General features: G+C 40.8%; 1 protein-coding gene across 4 annotated transcripts in view; it reads left to right on the top strand.

Moving 5' to 3' along the window:
* LOC306864196 (caskin-1-like) overlaps positions 1–20,452 on the top strand; it is a 96,387-nt gene that overhangs the window by 53,098 nt on the left and 22,837 nt on the right. For all 4 annotated transcript variants that reach the window (XM_079408001.1, XM_079407999.1, XM_079408000.1 and 1 more), the window contains exons 2-6: positions 3,233–3,284; positions 17,514–17,611; positions 17,846–17,991; positions 19,130–19,225; positions 19,333–19,463. In XM_079408001.1, the coding sequence (XP_079264127.1) occupies positions 3,233–3,284; positions 17,514–17,611; positions 17,846–17,991; positions 19,130–19,225; positions 19,333–19,463 (523 nt within the window). The remainder of the gene's footprint in view (positions 1–3,232; positions 3,285–17,513; positions 17,612–17,845; positions 17,992–19,129; positions 19,226–19,332; positions 19,464–20,452) is intronic.

Below are 20,452 nucleotides of genomic sequence, written 5' to 3'. Positions count from 1 at the left end.
AGGTTTCCTGAACATTCGTCCTGTCTATTATTGTTTGATCAAACCGATCCTACCTCAAATGCATGCCACTGGTTGATCCATTGTTGATGTGATGAGTATTTTGGAAAAATAGTACTTTTTGCAAATCAACATCATACTTGACTGTGTAAGTTGTGATTGGAGTGCTTTTGCCAAAAAGTGTTATATTGGCCAAAATGTTATATTTAATTGTATGCATTTTTTTTGTATTTATTTATTTATTTTAGGAATTTGTTCTGGTTTTTAAGAAGTTCTTGGTGCACACATGCATGCATACATACATACATACATACATACATACATAAAGTATCTCACAGAAGAGAGTACACCCCTCACATTTTTGTAAATAGTTATTATATCTTTTCATGTGACAACACTGAAGAAATGACACTTTGCTACAATGTAAAGTAGTGAGTGTACAGCTTGTATAACAGTGTAAATTTGCTGTCCCCTAAAAATAACTTAACACACAGCCATTAATGTCTAAACCGCTGGCCACAAAAGTGAAAATGTCCAAATTGGGCCCAAAGTGTCAATATTTTGTGTGGCCACCATTATTTTCCAGCACATTATTTTTTCAAACCCTCTTGGGCATGGAGTTCACCAGAGCTTCACAGGTTGCCACTGGAGTCCTCTTCCAATCCTTCATGACGATATCACGGAGCTGGTGGATGTTAGAGATCTTGCGCTCCTCCACCTTCCGTTTGAGGATGCCCCACAGATGCTCAATAGGGTTTAGGTCTGGAGACATGCTTGGCCAGTCCATCACCTTTACCCTCAGCTTCGGAGGTGTGTTTGGGATCGTTATAATGTTGGAATACTTGCCTGCGGCCCAGTCTCTGCTTCAGTATGTCACAGTACATGTTGGCATTCATGGTTCCCTCAATGAACTTTAGCTCCCCAGTGCCGGCAGCACTCATGCAGCCCCAGACCATGACACTCCCACCACCATGCTTGACTGTAGGCAAGACACACTTGTCTTTGTACTCCTCACCTGGTTGCCGCCACACACACTTGACACCATCTGAACCAAATAAGTTTATCTTGGTCTCATCAGACCACAGGACATGGTTCCAGTAATCCATGTCCTTAGTCTGCTTGTCTTCAGCAAACTGTTTGCGGGCTTTCTTGTGCATCATCTTTAGAAGAGGCTTCCTTCTGGGACGACAGCCATGCAGACCAATTTGATGCAGTGTGCGGCGTATGGTCTGAGCACTGTCAGGCTGACCCCCCACCCCTTCAACCTCTGCAGCAATGCTGGCAGCACTCATACGTCTATTTCCCAAACACAATCTCTGGATATGACGCTGAGCACGTGCACTCAACTTCTTTGGTCGACCATGGCGAGGCCTGTTCTGAGTGGAACCTGTCCTGTTAAACCGCTGTATGGTCTTGGCCACCGTGCTGCAGCTCAGTTTCAGGGTCTTGGCAATCTTCTTATAGCCTACGCCATCTTTATGTAGCGCAACAATTCTTTTTTTCAGATCCTCAGAGAGTTCTTTGCCATGAGGTGCCATGTTGAACTTCCAGTGACTGTTATACAAGCTGTACACTCACTAATTTAGATTGTAGCAAAGTGTCAATTATTCAGTGTTGTCACATGAAAAGATATAATAAAATATTTAGAAAAATGTGAGGTGTGTACTCACTGCTGTGAGATACTGTAACTGACATGAAAACAAAAACATTTGTGCATTATGTACTCTATATATGCATCTGTATAGAAAATATGCATATGTATTTACTTAGTACTTGAGAGAGAGGCAATAATTAGAGATGGAGAATTAATTACAGGCATGAATTACAGAACACAGGTAATAATTCCTGTGTTAGCTGTTTAGGCTGGAGATGGCATGGGGGAACAGCATATTATTGTGCCATCCCAAAGAGACACAAAATCACTTTCACAGACTTTTACCCTATTCCCTGTTGGTGGAATGAGTTTTGTTGGTATTGGTTGAGTTTTTAGGCAAGACACATCTCTTCCATCTACACTTGACCCATTAAACACTTGCACTGTCTATTCTATTTCTAGTCTATCTACTTGTTTTTTTTATTATAAAAATAGTAATAACTTGACCCTCTAACACACTGTAAAAAAAAAAAAAGTTGAGCCAACTTAAAATTTTAATTTGTAGGAGATTCTCAACTTTTTGTTGTATAAACTTAAAACAACAAGTTGAGAACTCAAAAATCTGCTGAAGCTGGTTGCCTTAAAATTTTAAGTTGGCTCAACTTTTTTTTTTTTTTTTTTTTTTTTACAGTGCACTAGCTCTGTCTATTTCTTTTCTATCTACTTTTTGTTCTTTTTAATTATTAATTAATGCAATTCATATATAAAATAAAATAGTTTGAACCCTTTTGTCACAATGACATACACATAAGGTCCCCATTAACATAACCTAGATCAGAAAAGTGGACAAATGGGGCTTTATTTGTGTCTGATTCAGTCAGATAGATGCTGCTTTTGTGCACCAAGGAATGAGGTTGCTGAACTCTTCCTTTAAACCTGGATCCTTGTCCCCTGGTGGCGCTGTGAGTGAAGCATGAGTGATTTATGGGTAGAAGAAAATGCAACACCAGTATCCAGTGCTTCACAGAGTCTCTTTTATGGCTGTGCTGCAGTTAGGGGAAGTGATGGAGTGAACGGCCCCTAGAGACAGGCATAGCGTTCTTCCCTGTGTCTTCTGGGAAATTAGACCGTTTGCCATCTACGCAGCTTCATATGAATGCAAACTAAAAATGGTCATGGTGTAGAACCTCAAATGACAGAAAGTTTTTTTTTTTTTTTTTTTTTGCGTGTGACAAGGATGCATGTGTAACTGTCAGTGCTGAACAATAGTTCTGGCCCACACAGCTGAGAAGAATGATTATCCTGTTGTTCTTCCTTTCTAATTAGCATGCCCAAAGTATGAAGAAGTTCTATCTCAAGGGTTTTCATTTGTAAGTTAGAAGGCAGTGCAGAATTTCAGGTTCAGAGTGTGTAATTTTCACTCTGCAGCTCTAGTACACACTCAGTATTCTAGTGCATACAATGCAAATGGGAAATTCAAGCCCTAAATCAAATGCACTGGCCTGAAAAACTTGAAAATGTTACTTTTTGCTATAAAACCCTACTATCATAGAACATGCTGTGAAATGTCCTTACTTCCACAGTGTACTATTGTTGCTTTGTAATCATACTCATCCTTCTTTCCCTCTCTTCTTTCTTTAGAGTTGCTGGGCTCTGCCAAGAGGGTGAACGTCAACTTCCAGGACACTGATGGGTGAGTGGGACATATAAGGACTTTATATGGCTCCATGTGGCAGTCTCTTGTAAACATGATCATTCCTGTCTGACTGCCAAATATCCTCGGGATCTGCCAGAGCTCATGTGTGCTTGTTGGTTTAGAAAAACTTTTATCCAAGTCTCTTTCCCAGTCACTCTTTTTCGGTTTATCCAACTCGCGTCCATATACATTAAACCGTATTTAACCGTATCAATCCATAACTGCTGTTTAATTTGAACCTAATCAGTGCTTGATTATTATACAGAGGTTAAAAATGTGACATTTCTTTTAAATAAATGTATCACAGACACTTTTTTTAAGCAAAACATAAAAAGTAGTTTATTTCATTTTAACTTGTTGTATGCATGCACAAAATTAAGACAAAAGAATCTGAATCCTTTTCAAATGTTAATGAAACGTGTTACTATATATATATATATATATATATATATATATATATATATATATATATATATATATGTATATATATATATATATATGTATATGTATATGTATATGTGGAAATTGCAATAAATCGCAAGTGGCAACTTCTCACTTTGAGCACACGAATGCGTGTGTCATTTATTTTTAGGTACAACACAGAAGAAGAAACATGACGCTCAACCGCGTCCACGTCACCACGCCATTTAAAGGGACCGCGATCCCTGTAGTAATGAATAACACACTAAGAACAAAGTGCTGCGTTTATAATCAACAGTATGTAGAACTACGCTTAATAACAAAGGTGAATTATGTATGTCACATTCACTACACACGTCCCCCCAGAATTCACCATATCAGAAGAGAAAAAAAATAATAAAAAAATAAAACAGTCAACGGGGAGGTGGTCGTATCAGTCGGCCACAACGGCTGCGCTGTTCCGGAGGTCGAGGAGACCCCACTGCAGGCGGAGTCCCGTCATTACACGTGTGTGGGGCATGGAGTGGAGATGGCTTGGGAGTAAGGGGGGCAAGGGGTGGGCGCAGAGCAGGAGGTCGTCCGCGTGGTGGGGGCTGAGCCAGGTCAATGGGCCTAGCCACGTCCAAGTGAGCCGGTTTAAGGCGGTCAATGGAGAATCGCTCCGGTTTGCCGCCCCTGTCCACCACAAAATGTTTGTCCCCTGTCTCCAAAACCCGAAATGGGCCCTCGTAGGGCGGGTGTAGCGGCCCCCTGTGGGCGTCGTGGCGAATGAAAACATAACCAGCCGCCTGAAGCCCAGCGGGGATGTGTGACTGAGGGAGGCCATGACGGGAAGTAGGGACAGGTGCGAAAAGCCTCGCATTGTCCAGTAGAGCAGAGCGCTGGAGAGAAGCAGACCAGGGAACCGTAATGCCAGGGACAAAATCCCCTGGGACCCGCAGCGGCTGCCCATAAACCAGCTCCGCGGATGAGGACTGAAGATCCTCCTTTGGTGCCGTCCTGATGCCCAGCATCACCCATGGGAGCTTGTCGACCCAGTTACCGTCTTTGAGGCTGGCACGCAGGGCAGCCTTCATCGACCTATGAAAACGTTCACAGAGTCCGTTAGCCTGCGGGTGATATGCGGTTGTGCGATGGAGTTTCACTCCGAGGCTCCGTGCGACGGCATTCCATAGCTCAGACGTAAACTGCGCGCCTCGGTCAGAGGATATGTCCGAAGGGGTGCCGAAACGGGCAACCCAGGTGCCAATAAATGCCCGTGTCATTTCGACGGATGCCACTGACATCAGCGGCACAACCTCAGGCCAGCGGGTAGTCCTGTCAACCATGGTTAACAGATATGTGAAACCGTGAGAGGAAGGCAGAGGACCAACCAGGTCCACGTTTACATGGTCAAAACGCCTCTCAGGCACAGGGAACAACTCTAAGGGAGCTTTAGTGTGGCGGTGGACTTTGGCCCGTTGGCACTCAACACAGGTGTTAGCCCAGTCCCTAACGTCCTTCTTGAGGCCGTGCCAAACAAACTTCGCCGCAACCAGTCTCTGTGACGCTTTCGAACCTGGGTGGGAGAGACCATGGATGGCATCAAAAACTTGTCGTCTCCATCCCGAGGGAACAACCGGCCGAGGACTACCTGTGGAGACGTCACACAGGAGCGTGGCGCCGGCGTCGCCAAAAACCACGTTCTCGATCTGCAGTCCTGTAGTCGAGGTCCTCAGGAGTTGAACATCCGGGTCTGTGGTCTGAGTCGCCGCCATGCGGTTGTAATCCAAACCCAGATGGACTGCCCCTGCCACAGCCCGTGATAGGCAGTCCGCCACGCGGTTGTTCTTACCGGCAACGTGCTGCAAGTCCGTGGTGAACTCTGAAATGTAGGACAGATGCCGCTGTTGGCGGGCGGACCACGGCTCAGCCACTTTGGCCATGGCAAAAGTCAGCGGCTTGTGGTCCACAAAAGCAGTGAAGTGTCGGCCTTCCAGCAGGGAACGAAAGTGTCTGATGGCGAGGTAGAGAGCCAGCAGCTCCCGGTCGAAAGTGCTGTACTTCCGCTCACAGGGGCGCAGCTGACGGCTAAAGAAAGCCAGCGGCTGCCAGGCCCCGCCTACCCACTGCTCGTAGACAGCACCGACAGCGTAGTCCGAGGCGTCCGAGGTGATGCCGATAGGGGCTGCAGGAGAAGGATGCGCCAGCATGGTGGCATTCGCTAGGGCTGCCTTAGTGGCAGCAAAAGCTCTCAGTCCAGTCCACAGCGTGCTTGGGTTTACCTTTCAAAGCCTCGTGCAAGGGCAGCATGAGCTGAGCGGCACGAGGGATGAAGCGGTGGTAAAAATTCACCATGCCGAGGAATTCCTGCAGGGATTTGACAGTGAGCGGGCGTGGGAACTGTGTGACTGCCTCCACCTTTGATGGGAGAGGGACTGCCCCATCCTTAGTGACTCTATGTCCTAAGAAGTCAATAGTGGAGAGACCGAACTGGCACTTGGCGGGGTTGACAATTAATCCGTGTTGGCTAAGCCGCTCAAAAAGTGTCCGAAGGTGCACCAGGTGCTGAGACTTGGACGTGCTCGCTACCAGGATGTCATCCAAGTACACAAAAAGGAAAGGCAGCTCCCGCAAGACAGAGTCCATAAGGCGCTGAAAAGATTGGGCAGCGTTTTTCAGGCCGAACGGCATACGCAGAAACTCAAATAGACCAAATGGCGTAATTACTGCCGTTTTAGGAATGTCCAGTGGGTGTACCGGCACCTGATGATATCCCCGGACGAGATCCACCTTGGAAAAAATCACCTTGCCAGCCAGGTGTGCTGAAAAGTCCTGTATGTTTGGGACAGGGTATCTGTCAGGTGCCGTTGCCTCATTAAGCCGCCGGTAGTCACCACACGGGCGCCAGCCGCCGCCAGGTTTGGGGACGATGTGGAGGGGTGATGCCCACGGGCTGTCGGATCGGCGTACTATGCCCAGGCGTTCCATGTTGGCAAACTCAGCCTTTGCCACGGTAAGCTTGGTTGGGTAGAGGCGCCGAGCTCGAGCGAAAACAGGAGGACCAGTAGTGGCGAGATGGTGCTCCACACCATGCTTCACGGTAGATGTCGAAAAAGTGGGCTGAGTGAGGGCTGGGAACATGGCAAGCAGACGGTGGAAATCATCGGACGTTGAGAGCATGCTAGACAGTCGTATGGGGTCGGACTCGCTGAGCGTGCACATATAAGAACAAAACGTGACGGCGTCAACCAGACGGCGGTTCTTTACATCCACCAACAGTCCATGTGCGCATAAAAAATCAGCGCCGAGGAGGGGCACGGCGACCTTTGCTGTAACAAAATCCCAGCCGAACTGCTGTCCTCCGAAACACAATTCGACATACCTCGTTCCATATGTGCGGATGGGGCTACCATTGGCAGCTTCCATAGGGGGGCCGTGGCTGTCGGTCGCCATGTCCAAACGGGATGCAGGCAGGACGCTCCTTTGTGCCCCCGTGTCGCACAGAAAACGGCGTCCGGAGATGCTGTCGCGGATGAAAAGCAGCCTGCCTATGCGGCCGACGCTCATGGCCACTGCTGAGCGCCGGCCCTGACATTTCCCGAACCGCCGAAACTGCATGGTGAATGGCATTTGGTAGCCTTGGTTCCAAACTTTGCATGGTAGAAACACAAACCCGAAGGCTGTTGGGGGCCAGAAGGCTGCTGCCGACGAGAAGTGGTTGCCGCAACGAGTGTGGAGTCGTCCCGCGTCGCCATAGCGACGTGCGCGGGAAAAAACGCGGCCGCACAATGTTCCTGACTCGCCAGGAAAAATTTATCAGCCTCTTCAGCCAGGCTCCGACAGTCAGTGATTGTGGTGTTGGCCAATGCAGCTCGCACTTGAGAAGGCAGCTGACGCAGGAAAAGCTGGATGAAAAGAAAATCTGGTCTGTGCTCACCCAGAAGATCCAGCATACGGTCCATGAGCTCGGACGGTTTGCTGTCACCCAGTCCGTGAAGTGAAAAAAGCCTGCTGGCTCTCTCAGCGTCCGACAGTTCAAACGTTTTTAACAGGTGGGCCTTCAGCACTGTATACTTGTCAGTTGCCGGAGGATTTGTTAAAAGGCTCACCACTCTGGATGCCGTTGAATTTCCGAGAGCTGACACAACATAGTAGAATTTTGTTGTATCCGCGGTGATCTCACGCAACGCGAACTGCGCTTCAGTCTTGCCGATGCCGACGATTCCCAGAATTCGGGGAGTTTAAGGGTGACAGCGTTCGCGGTCATGGTCGTGTCGTGTCTCTGGGTACGTCCAGCAGACTAATGTCGGGGTCACCAGTGTGGAAATTGCAATAAATCGCAAGTGGCAACTTCTCACTTTGAGCACACGAATGCGTGTGTCATTTATTTTTAGGTACAACACAGAAGAAGAAACATGACGCTCAACCGCGTCCACGTCACCACGCCATTTAAAGGGACCGCGATCCCTGTAGTAATGAATAACACACTAAGAACAAAGTGCTGCGTTTATAATCAACAGTATGTAGAACTACGCTTAATAACAAAGGTGAATTATGTATGTCACATTCACTACATATATATATATATATAATAATATTATTATTTGAAATATAATAATATTATTTGAAATATAATAATATTATTTGAAATATAACTTTTTTTGGTGTGCTAAACCAAACAAACAAAATACTAATGCATTCAAACTCAGGTTCTTGCTTATATTAAGCCTACAATGTTTTTTATTCAGAGCTGTTCAATGACATTTGGCAGAAAATGTCTGTAAACATTGAAAAATAAAACTCCTATTACTATTTTATGTTTAATCCACAGATGGCAACAGAGAGTTGATAATTCTGTAGTATAGGCCTACCTTTTATGTGGCTTAACTATCCAAATGCTCTTTGGGACAGATTGCTGATAAAGTCTAGCTAGATTATGAGCATGACATATTTGCTCTCATCCAAATTGCTCCTGCCACATTCAATAACTCTTTCAGCTGCCCTTAATGTTTGTTCAGTTCTATCCAGTGTGTTTCAGAGGCAGAGAGCATTGTGTTATTTGTGCTAGCGTCATAGAGAGTTGAATCAGCCATTTGTTGGGCTGCTTTGTTCCAAATATCCTGTAGATTTTTTTTACCCCGGATGTTGTAATGGTGTACACACTCATGCAGTCTACTGTAGTTTTTCTTGAGTACAGAAGAGCTGAAAAGAAGACTCTGTGTTGAGATATAATGCAAATGGTGGTTTGTGGTTTGGAACAGAGCAGAAAGACACCTGGGTTGAAGCATAAATGTTTCTAGTGCTGCATGGTCAGTTTTTCTGTTGATGCAGCTAAAAAAAAACAATGGAATTAAAATGGGGATTTAACAATATTAACGGATCTAGTCAAACCAAAGATGTAAACTGATTCTTTGTGATTTCATCTTGTCAGAGTGCCATACAAATACATAGTCTACAATGAAGAAAATGTGAGCTTGGGAACAATTGACTCTTATGAACGATGTTGACCTGAACAACCATCTTTATCTAGTAGGGGTGTGCGATACTGACAAAAAATTACATCTTAGTATTTTGGGGTTGTTTATTTATTTATTTATTGATAATGATAATTAAACAAAATTTGTCTGAGTGTGTTTTTGTGGTGGTACTTTGACTGATTTAGACCTATCATGGATAAATAAACATGACTCTATAACTGCCAGTAGGTGGCGGTACACACTTGTCTTAATGAGTGATTCACTGAATCATTCATTTAAACGATACGTTCGAAATGGCCGATTCATTTAGAAATGAAGCAAGTGACTGTCTTCATGAATGGATCATTGAATCACAGTTTTTTGCAAAAAAAAAAAAAAACACTTGCACATAGTTTAAAACAATTACAATATTTGAATAGATGATAAATATTGCACACCCCTGTAATCTAGCAATACTGTCAACTCTAAATGCATTTGGTTCCTAAAAGTTAAATTTTTAGGAGCTAATAGGTCCCTTTTTTGTCTGTAGTCTTTTCAGTCAGCCTTTTAAAGGCGTTGTGGTGAAGACCGAATTTCACTGAAATTGCACCTCACACACAAACGCACACTCGTGCACCCAGTGGATAGGCAGGCTGCCATAAACACTCACTGATTCTCACATGTGCCGACGGATAGGCAAACACACACTGACGCACTCTCACTCATATGCAGTCAGGTGCAAATACACAAACATCATCTAACAAAACTATCCTTACACCAGTCACAATAACAGAGCTAGACTTAAATGACCCAAAAATACAGCAGGGGCCTGTCCTGCTTTGAGCTTAGAGATCCATCGATCAAAGGCTGTTTTATTTTGCTGTAGTCTGTCAAGCTGTGAAACCGGCAGAATAATTAAAAAAAATCTCTTCTATTGATCACTGTCACTGAACAACGGTGGCATTCATCATCACAGCTCTGCTTCATGGGTTTTAAGGAAATGAAAGCTGTAACTCTAAACCGACGAATACCTCCACGCAGACCGTATCCTCACACATGCCATGTACAGTATTTACACGCGCAGCCTTCCTCAGGCCAAGCTCACATTTGTATCAGCGAGATGAATGACTCACACATTAATTCCTTCTCCATAGACTATAGCTTTCTAAGCAGAGATGAAATTATGTTGTCTGCTGAGTGGAGAAATATAGCAGCAGCAGTGAGAAAATGGAGTGTGGGATGATCCCTGTTTTCTGAGGTTAAACTGCCAGTTGGATGCATGGTGGTCCTTCTAGCCTTGAAATGACAGTCTGACATCAACATCACCCTCCCCTGCGATCACGTTAATATCTCGTACCTCATGTGATTGAGAGGCCCTATGAAGGTTCCACTGAAGAGCTGCACATGGATCAGCTGCAATGTCTTAAATTTAAATTATAAGAGTCAAGTTAGTCTTTAACTAAGGGGGAAGTCGTGGATAGACTAACTAATGGATAGAGAGTCGGACTTGTAACCCAAAGGTTGTGGGTTCGAGTCTCAGGTCCAGCAGGGATTGTAGGTGGGGGGAGTGAATGATCAGCAGCGCTCTCTCCACCCTCAATACCACGACTGAGGTGAGACCCTTGAGCAAGGCACCAAACCCCCAACTTGGCTGCCCACTGCTCGGGGTGTGTGTTCACTGCTGTGAGTGTGCACTTGGATGGGTTAAATGCAGAGCACAAATTTCGAGTATGGGTCACCATACTTGGCCACATGTCACTTTCACTTTTACTTAATATTCGCCGATAAGATTAGTCAATAGGATTCCAGCGACAAGCAATTTGTCTCCACAGACCAGACGTGACACAGCTATGTGACGCAACAAAATTAATCAAACATTACATGTGGGCGGGCTCTCTGAAAACTCACTGCACATAATGAAATACACAAGTTTATAATCTAATTCATAACTATTAAACCATTTTAATATTGTATGAATGAATGAATGATGCATTTATATAGCGCTTTATTGTGTATTGCTGTACACCCAAAGTGCTTTTACAATCATGTGGGGGGGTCTCTCCTCAACCACCACCAGTGTGCAGCATCCACTTGGATGATGCGACGGCAGCCACACTACAACGGCGCCAATGCGCTCACCACACACCAGCTACAGGTGGAGAGGAGAGAGTGATAGAGTCAATCAAGTGTAAGGGGATTATTAGGAGGCCATGATAGACAAGGGCCAGTAGAGGGAATTTGGCCAGGACACCGGGGTTACACCCCTACTCTTTACGAGAAGTGCCATGGGATTTTTAATGACCACAGAGAGTCAGGACCTCGGTTTAACGTCTCATCCGAAAGACGGTGCTTTTTTGTACTGATTATCTTTATGAAAAAAGCTTGTTGGTTTGCATTGAGTACACTGTTTTAATGTTCATGTTTGCTTTCATTTATTTTCAAGATCTGAGGTAAACTATCTAGACCACCTGTTGCTGTCAGTATGGCTATAAAGGTCACACAAAATGAAATTCAAACTCACATTAGACACTTTTAACATTGGATAAAGCACATAATCATTACCTGAGATCATCATTGTCATAGCATGTATGTTGTTCAAACTGCAACGTTGCAGAAATCGAAACCGTTTCTAAAATCGAATCCGCTGTCACTCGTGGCATGTCTCTGTTACGGCTGTTTAGGACAAAAACGCTGATTAACATGGAAAAGAAACCTTTTATTGCGTGTCACAGTGTCGTGTTACATCTGGTTAGGAGGACACAGTGTTAACCATAGCTTAGTGTTTATCATATCTGTTCCAACATTGCTAAGAAACTAAGTTGTAAGGCTGATCTCTTAAAAAATCCTTAAATTTCAAAAGAAAAAAAACCACATCTTTCTTCTATAAGTTGCATGATTTGAGGTATGATTCTTGCCCATAGCATGGTGCTGTAAAGTTTTGTCTGTAAGAAGAGGTTTTTAAGAATATTATAATAGTAATGCTATACAAACATCTATAATTTAAATAAAGAAATTATTAAATACGTTTTTTATTAAATAAAATTATTAATTTCAAATGTATTATTATTATCATTGTATTTAAATCTGTATTCATGTCAGATCTGTTTTTGTGGTGCATCAGGATCATAGGTGCATGAAAGAAGCAGCAGGAGCACAGCGTGAGGACTGTCAGGTGCTTGATGCTGATAGGAGGATTGTGTGGTAAAGTGTTCCGGTGGGTATCTGCGGGAACAATAAAAACAAAGGCTCTTTCGATGGGGCACACACTAAGCTCTGATTTAAAGGCTTGTTGTGACAATGTTTTAGACAGATTTGTGAAGGCAATGTGTCTCAGTGCCACAGGCACTTAGTGTGAAGGTCACTGGCACTGACAGCCACACAAACACACACTCTCATTGCGGTCAGCGTTGAGGCCCAGCAGAGCCACAGCAAAATAGGAGGCTTTCAGTGGATTCTGAGATGAGCTATATCTGAAATGAGCTCGAGGAACATTGCTACATGACTGCCATCTGCTGTGAGGCTGTGTTCATCGAGATAATCTTACTATGTCATCACATACAGCTGTGTGATTGTCCCGATCACACACCATATAACAGCTTTCAAACTGACTGGATCATGCCAGACCTGTTTGTCCATTGCTCCCAGGTGGATTCAAAGTCTGTCTTCCATGACCAGATAAATATAGGGTTGATAGACTAGATAGGCTTCCTCCTCCGTTTTTCAATTCAGCCCACATAAAAATCTAAGATTAATATAGCTGCCAGCCCCCTAAAATAATATGAAAAATCTAACCTTGCTCTTGAAGCAATAAATAATTCTCTCAGCCACAACAGCTCATTTTCAGGTAAGAAGCGTAAGACGTAAGACGACTGAAATCCTGAAACAGCCCCTACATGTTGATCTACAGAATGTATGTGTACATTTAGAGTATTTGCAATTTTGGTGGTGGAGATTTGATTCATTCCAGGATTCAAGTGTTTTGAGTCTGTCACTAAAATGATCAGATTCATTCGTTGCTTTATTCAGTGTTTATTTATTTAGATTAAATATTGACGCTAGTAGAGGGTGACAAATGATCAGTTTTGTGTGATTTTAAATGTGATTTTAAGTGAGTCAATTGGATTTGTTAACAAGCTTTTTATTCATGACTGCTTTTTTTTTATTTTATTTGTGTGACAACAAAGCAGATCTGTAATTTTTCCTCCATTGTGTGAACTGGGGAGCATGACTTTTATCAAGCTATAAAAAGACAGTTTTATAATGTTTCATCATGAGGTTTTTTAGCCACCAATATCTCATTGGCTTCAAATGAGAATGGTTTGTTAAAAAAAGAAAAAAACGGTTCATTGTCATGTCATTATGATGTCGCTACCACATGAAATGAGCAGCAGTTCTCTAATTAAACATGCAGCTTTAGCTCAGCAGATATTGCTCAATGTGTGTATTGCTGAGAATCAATGTAATGACTTTATTTTGAGGATCAAAAACAACCAAATCTATAAACCTGCTGATGTCTTCAAAACACTCAGTTTGGCTCAGGGACTCAGTGGCAGGATTAATGATGCTGTTCTTTTTAATTGAATTCATTGCCACGCTCAATGAGCATTAATAAAGCCTTAATTGTTCTGTCTAAACCCAATCAGCTAATTATGACTTTTCATTTCTTGAACCGCAACTCTGCAGTTTCTTCCATGCAATTCATCATCTTTAGATTTTTAATATACTAAAGGTTCCTGTTATGGATGCCAATCAATACTGTATAACAGAAAAAATAAATAAATAAGTGAAAGCCACACTGTGACTTGCTTTGAAACCATGAAAGTCATTTTTTAAACATGGCATTAATAAAATTTTTATATGAGCAAGAGTTATAGGCCTATAATTTGACTTAATTTTTGATATGCATTATATATCTGCAGTCATATTGGTTTTGGATGATAACATTGAATCCTATTAAATGTATGACTGTTTCCACAAAAATATTAAGAAACTTCAACATTTGTAAATAGTATTTTATAATATTACAGTTTTTAATAAAGGCCTGTATTTAATCAAATAAATGCAGCCTTGGTTAACATAAGAGACTTTATGCTCACCATAAAATTGTATTTTTTTTCAATCGTACCTACCACCACAATCTTTTCAACGGTATAATCATAGGACCCCGCATTGTTTGTCAATATGTCGGGTTTTACCGTACAAATTCACAAAATTCCATAATGGTGAATCTCTACTCAATTTTGCCAGGTAGTTTAGATATATTTTTATATGGTTCCTTTTATAACTATTCTTTGTTGGCAAAGCATCAAGCTTTGATTGTTGCCAAGCAACACACGGCGACAGTAATTTTCCCACCACCTTGGCCAATCCAAATTGAGATAACATTTTGCTGGTATGTCATACGCACATTATGACATCCATATGTTGCGCCCCTGCTCTCTTCGGTAATAGAGATAACGGACATCTTGTGATAATAAATCTAAAGTGTTCTCATAAGAGGCTTAATGTTCTTTCTAATCTGAGATCATTCCCTTAAATGGGAGCACTAGAGGTGCAATAGTGGGAATTTGATTTATGAGCAAGGATGAGCCTGTCATTTTTCTGCTTCCCCCTTTAATAAAACGATATGAAACCTGTCTTCATAAAAAAAAGTGTTATGGAGAAAGAACTAATCCAACTGATGTGGCTGCCAGAAACCAAGCGTGTGAGATCACTGATGGATGAATAGCAGTTTATTCCATGTGAACAAACACCTTTTAAATTAACAGTGAGATGTGGAGGTCAATAATAGTCTTCAGGGCTTGTAGTTTCATAGATCTGCTGAAACACAGAGGTATTTTTTGTTTATTTAACATGGTTGCCAATTCTTGCTAGAGCTGTGACATTTCTATGAGGGAGCAGACAAGTTTAGTGATTTTACATAGCTATGAGTCCTGACAGTTACGAATAATCAAAACTAGTTGTTATATTTGCTAACTTGTGCCTTGAGGACACAATTGTTCTCTTAATATCGGATTGCGTATATGCATATGTTTAAGTCTCTATTATGAGTCAAAGTCAAATAGTAAGGGTCAATTGCAGGCTATTTTTGTTAAGCACATAAATATGGAAATGTATTTGTAGTACACTTAGTACAAAATAAATGTTTCATGTTTTTTTTCACTAGTGCGTTTTTTCATATATTTCAAATATCGCATTTTTTGTGATTTATATACACTATTATTTAAAAGTTTGGGGTCGGTAATGTTTTGAAGTATTTCTCTTATACTTACCAAGGCAAAAACTTATACAAAATCAATTTTTCTGTTCCAGTTCACTTTTAATAATTTTTTAAAAGTGATTTACTCTCTCTCATTTTGATGATGATAATGGTGGTGAACAAAATCTCATCAGACATGCTGCTAGTGAATGGAGGAGTGCTGATGGTGCTTCCTTTGGATGGAACACCTTGGGCTTTAGTACCCTCATTAAGAAAAGTAGGTCAGGAGGTGTGTGTGTGTTTGTGTGGATGTGTTCATCTCACGAGAAAGAAAGACATACACGCGTATATGAAGAGACAAGGCTTACTGTATCCAGCCTACTAATAGAGCAAGTGCCACAGAGTGAAGAGGACAATGAATATTGTATGGCTTGTGATGAGGAGCCTAGGAAACAGGGGACGTGGGGAGAGTGGGGTTTTCTGCTGCAGCGGCACAGTGCAGACCTGCATGATAGTGCCAGTGAGAGAGGGAGCGATGGGTCAGACAGGGTTCCTGTGAGTTTAGTATTCTGCTCTGAGCCGTGGCACTCCGAGGGTTTACGTTCACGCTTGCACTGGCAGCCTCACAAGCGTAGCCATGGTTACAGCATATTTCATGCACCAATCACAGAGAGTGAGCTGGGACAGAAAATCCAATGAGGGCTTTTCGTCTGCTCTGCTTTGAAGAATTGTTTGCACTCTGGACATGCTGTATCATAATGCATTGTGGGAAAATACTAAAGGACGTAAATGATGCAGATAGACATACAGCATATACAAAAATCTTTAGGCTATATTGTGTATATATATGGGTTGTTTGAATGAAACTGCTGAAAAACTTGAATTTGAGAGCACTGCATCTGAATTTTACTAAAATTAATTTTACTAATTTATTCACTTACATCTTAAAAGAGAGAGAGATGTGTTTTTATAGTTGACATATTTCTATGTAAAATAACCAAACAAATGTCTCCCAGTTGTTTAGAGTATTTGTTTTTATAAGTTTATACAAGTTAATATAAGTATTTGTCCAATACCATGAACAAAACTGCTCAATATATTCATTAAAATCTAAACTAAAATGTCAAATTATTTATTTTCTCATTTTTATATAATGCAAAAATGCTATGCATGTTTAAATGATTATATATTTGATTTCATAAAATGATTTTAAACGCCTAAGATGCATGCTGTGTCCATGGTTCACACCAGAATAAATGTCAGGAATAAACATACTACTTTTTCATTCTGATTCATACTAAAAAATAAACATATGCTTTTATGTATGTGTATATGTATGTGTGTGTGTATTTTTATCATACATTGTATATTACAGTTAATACAAACACACACACACACACACACACACACACACACTTGTTTGATAACCTCATAGTGATTCATACTGAAAAATAAACGTACTGCTTTTATAAATGAAAGTACTTTCATCTTATAATGTAAAGAAATAGAACTATTGTTAGTGATTCTTGATATGTTCATGATTTTAATATGAATTCATTTTCCTTTAGTGGCAGTGTTTTTCTGCATAATCTAATTAGTCTGAAATGTTTTATTCTGTTTTTTTTATTTAATTTTTTTTTCAATAAGAAGCCAAAATACTGGAGACTGGAATGTACTGTAGCTGTATGAGTTTGTGTTTGGAAAGTCAGCTGCTTTTGGTGCAGAATTCAAGATGGAATGATTAAATCTTGTACACAAACAGACACACACAATCTGTCTCATACATAATCACGTTCTTACACTGGCAGACTTTGCTATGATCAAAAACAGCAGACAAACATACACACAGTGACATATGCACACTGATGAATGAGACTGTAGTTCAAACACAGGCTCCTCGTATTAACTTCAAACTTGCTTGTTCTGTGCAAGTTAATGAATGTTCTTGTAGTTCAAGTGTATTTGGTTGACAGTATTGTCTGCCAAGTCCTTTGTAAAGTAGTTGATGTGGTCTAGCTGAAGCGTTTTAATTCTACTTGCTTGCATTCAAATCCAAATTAAAGTTGTGCATCCTGTTTGTTACCTCAATTCTCATCCAAAAAAGGAATTGGCAATCTTAATTCAATTCTGACATCCGGTTTCTGTTATTGTTATGTGTGTTATTCACAGGTTTTCACCACTGCACCATGCAGCTCTCAATGGAAATGTGGAGGTTATATCACTGCTGCTGGAGTCTCAGGCCATAGTGGACATCAGGGACCAGAAAGGTACCACTACCAGATAAACATCAGTGTAAAGTGTTAACTTTAAAATGGCATCCTTAAATTACATATTTGACCTGTTTTGGCACACAGATAAAACAGTATAGTATAGCTTTGGATCTCACGTCCATACAACTTGACACAAGCTTAGCTCTAAATGTATGTTTTAGTCTAATGTGTATTTTTCTTTTTATATTTTGCAATGCATTAATATTAAAAGTCATTCCTTTCATGTTCCAGGGATGCGGCCTCTGCATTATGCAGCGTGGCAGGGAAAGTCGGAGCCCATGAAGTTGCTACTGAAGTCAGGCTCCTCAGTGAACGGTCAGTCTGATGAGGGTCAGATCCCCCTGCACCTGGCTGCTCAGCACGGACACTATGACGTAGTGAGTTCACTCTGCTACAACACCATGCCCACTGTTCTTCAAAGACCCCATATGTGCACCGGTGTATGATAAAGATTCGGCATGAATACTGACAACTTGGAACCATAACCTGACGAGTAAATGCTTTGAAGCTAGTTCATCCCACACACAAGCATTTAATGAAAGGCACGAGGCAGACACTTTTCCTCCTCTCTGTCAAAGTTTCTGCCTCTTAGTGAAAAAGCAGCTCCAATAGATACTATGGCTCTTATTCTCCCTTTTAAAGACTTTGGTTTTTGTTTAAATGTTTAAATGAGATATATCATTGTTTTGTGTGGCACTGTTTACAGACTGTCCTGATAGTCTTGTAAATCCATAATCCAACTCTGAAATTATGTGTATATAGTAGGGGTGCACAAAAATAATATTTTGTTCAACATGCCAGTAAGCATTTAGTTTTTTTCATGAATATGAAAATAATTAATCATCATATCATGATAAAATAGATTTTTATTAAAATTGTGGTAACACGACTGATTCTCACTATTATCTAGTTGCTTATTAGCATACCTGTTATTAACATATCAACATTTTATTAGTACTTATAAAGCACATATTCTGCATGACTATATTCTACATCCCTAATCAATACATAAACTTAACAATTGCCTTACTAACTATTAATAAGCTGTAATTAAAAGTTTATTCAGGCAAAATATGTGGTTAATGGTTGTCTAATAGGAAGAATTGGACCTTAAAATAAAGTGTGACCAAAATTGTATACTAAAATATCTGAAATCTAAAGTCTAAAATAATTAAATAAGAAAAATTATTAATGAATAAATGTAACAATAAAACATTGTGAGATTAAATAATTCTTGCAAACGTGACAACAAATAAATGTACTTAGAAAGTAATATTTTCAATATCGGCCAATATATCCACTGTTGACAGATACAAATAAATTAAGTTGAAATAAGTTATAAAAGTGTAATAAATGTATATAAAATATTAAATGTAAATGTAAATGTTTATTCTATTCTATTCTATTATAATGGAATATATGTGCAGTATAAGATAGTATCGGCTGGTAACCGATATTGTAGTAATATATCCGAATCCTAAGAAAAGAACTTAACAGCTGGTTACCTGTTTACAGTCTGAGATGCTTCTGCAGCACCAGTCAAACCCCTGCATAGTGGACAACGCTGGGAAGACCCCACTTGACCTGGCTTGTGAATTTGGCCGGGTTGGGGTAAGTCACACGCTGCTTTTTTTGGTCACTGTCAGATTACTACTACATCTTTTTCCTGTCTCTAATTGGCTTTTGTGTGTGTGTATGATTGTCTGTTTGCTCTGCAGGTGGTCCAGCTGCTACTGAGCAGTAACATGTGTGTGGCTCTTTTGGAGCCCAAGCCCGGAGACTCGACTGATCCCAATGGCACCAGCCCGCTGCATCTCGCTGCCAAGAACGGACACATCGACATCATCAGGTGAGCGTTCAGAGCCTCAAGACTCAGATGGAAAGACAGGATGCATGGCTCGAATGCTTTTCTAAAAATAGAATTCACACCTCTAGTGCGCTTTTCCAGATCTCAGACTGCCTGTGCCGGGTCGATGTTACACTTCTGTTTACCAGACACTGAAAGTAAATCAGGTCACGTTTTCAAGCCACTAAAACCTCTTGGGATAAAAAAACTTTACAACAACATTGCACACTTTGCAATAAGGTTTCACTTACATTAGGTGTCATAAATCAACAAGAAGCAAAATATTTTCACATTATTTATGACTGTAGGTTTATTTTTTAAGGGATAGTTCACACCAAAAGGAAAATTCTGTCATTAATTACTCACCCTCATGTTGTTCCAAATATCAACAAAATAGTCCATGAGACATGGACTATTTTACCAATGTCCTTACTACGTTTCTGTGCCTTGACTGTGGTAGTACCCTTGCTGTCTATGGAGTGTCAGAAAGCTCTCAGATTTCATCAAAAATATCTTCATTTGTGTTATGAAGATGAACGAAGGTTTGGAACAACATAAGTAATTAATGACAGAATTGTTGGGTGAACTAACCCTTTAAGTAACAGTTCAATAAATTAAATGTCATGGAATGTACTGTTCATTATTATTATTATTATTATTATTATTATTATTATTATTTTTATTAATAATAAAAATAACAAATATGCAGTTTTCATTAATTCATGTCTGTTTCATGATACATTAACTAAAGTTAATTTATACTAGAATTGTTAAAAATATAAGTGTAGAATGTATAAATTAACATGGACATACTAAAATTCTTTAACATAAAGCGTGCATGTTTTTTATTAGTGCATGCTTTATATGAGCTGCTGGCAGGATTTGCGCCTCATATATTACAGCCAATCATACATATATCACATGTAGGAATCTCTCGTAACACATCTGTGAACCTGTTGTTTGTGAAAGGAAATATATTTCCTGCCATATCT

The sequence above is a fragment of the Barbus barbus genome (assembly GCF_936440315.1).
Source record: "Barbus barbus genome assembly, chromosome: 4".
NCBI classification, from domain to species: Eukaryota; Metazoa; Chordata; class Actinopteri; order Cypriniformes; family Cyprinidae; genus Barbus; species Barbus barbus.
This window is presented reverse-complemented; position numbering and strand designations above follow the sequence as displayed.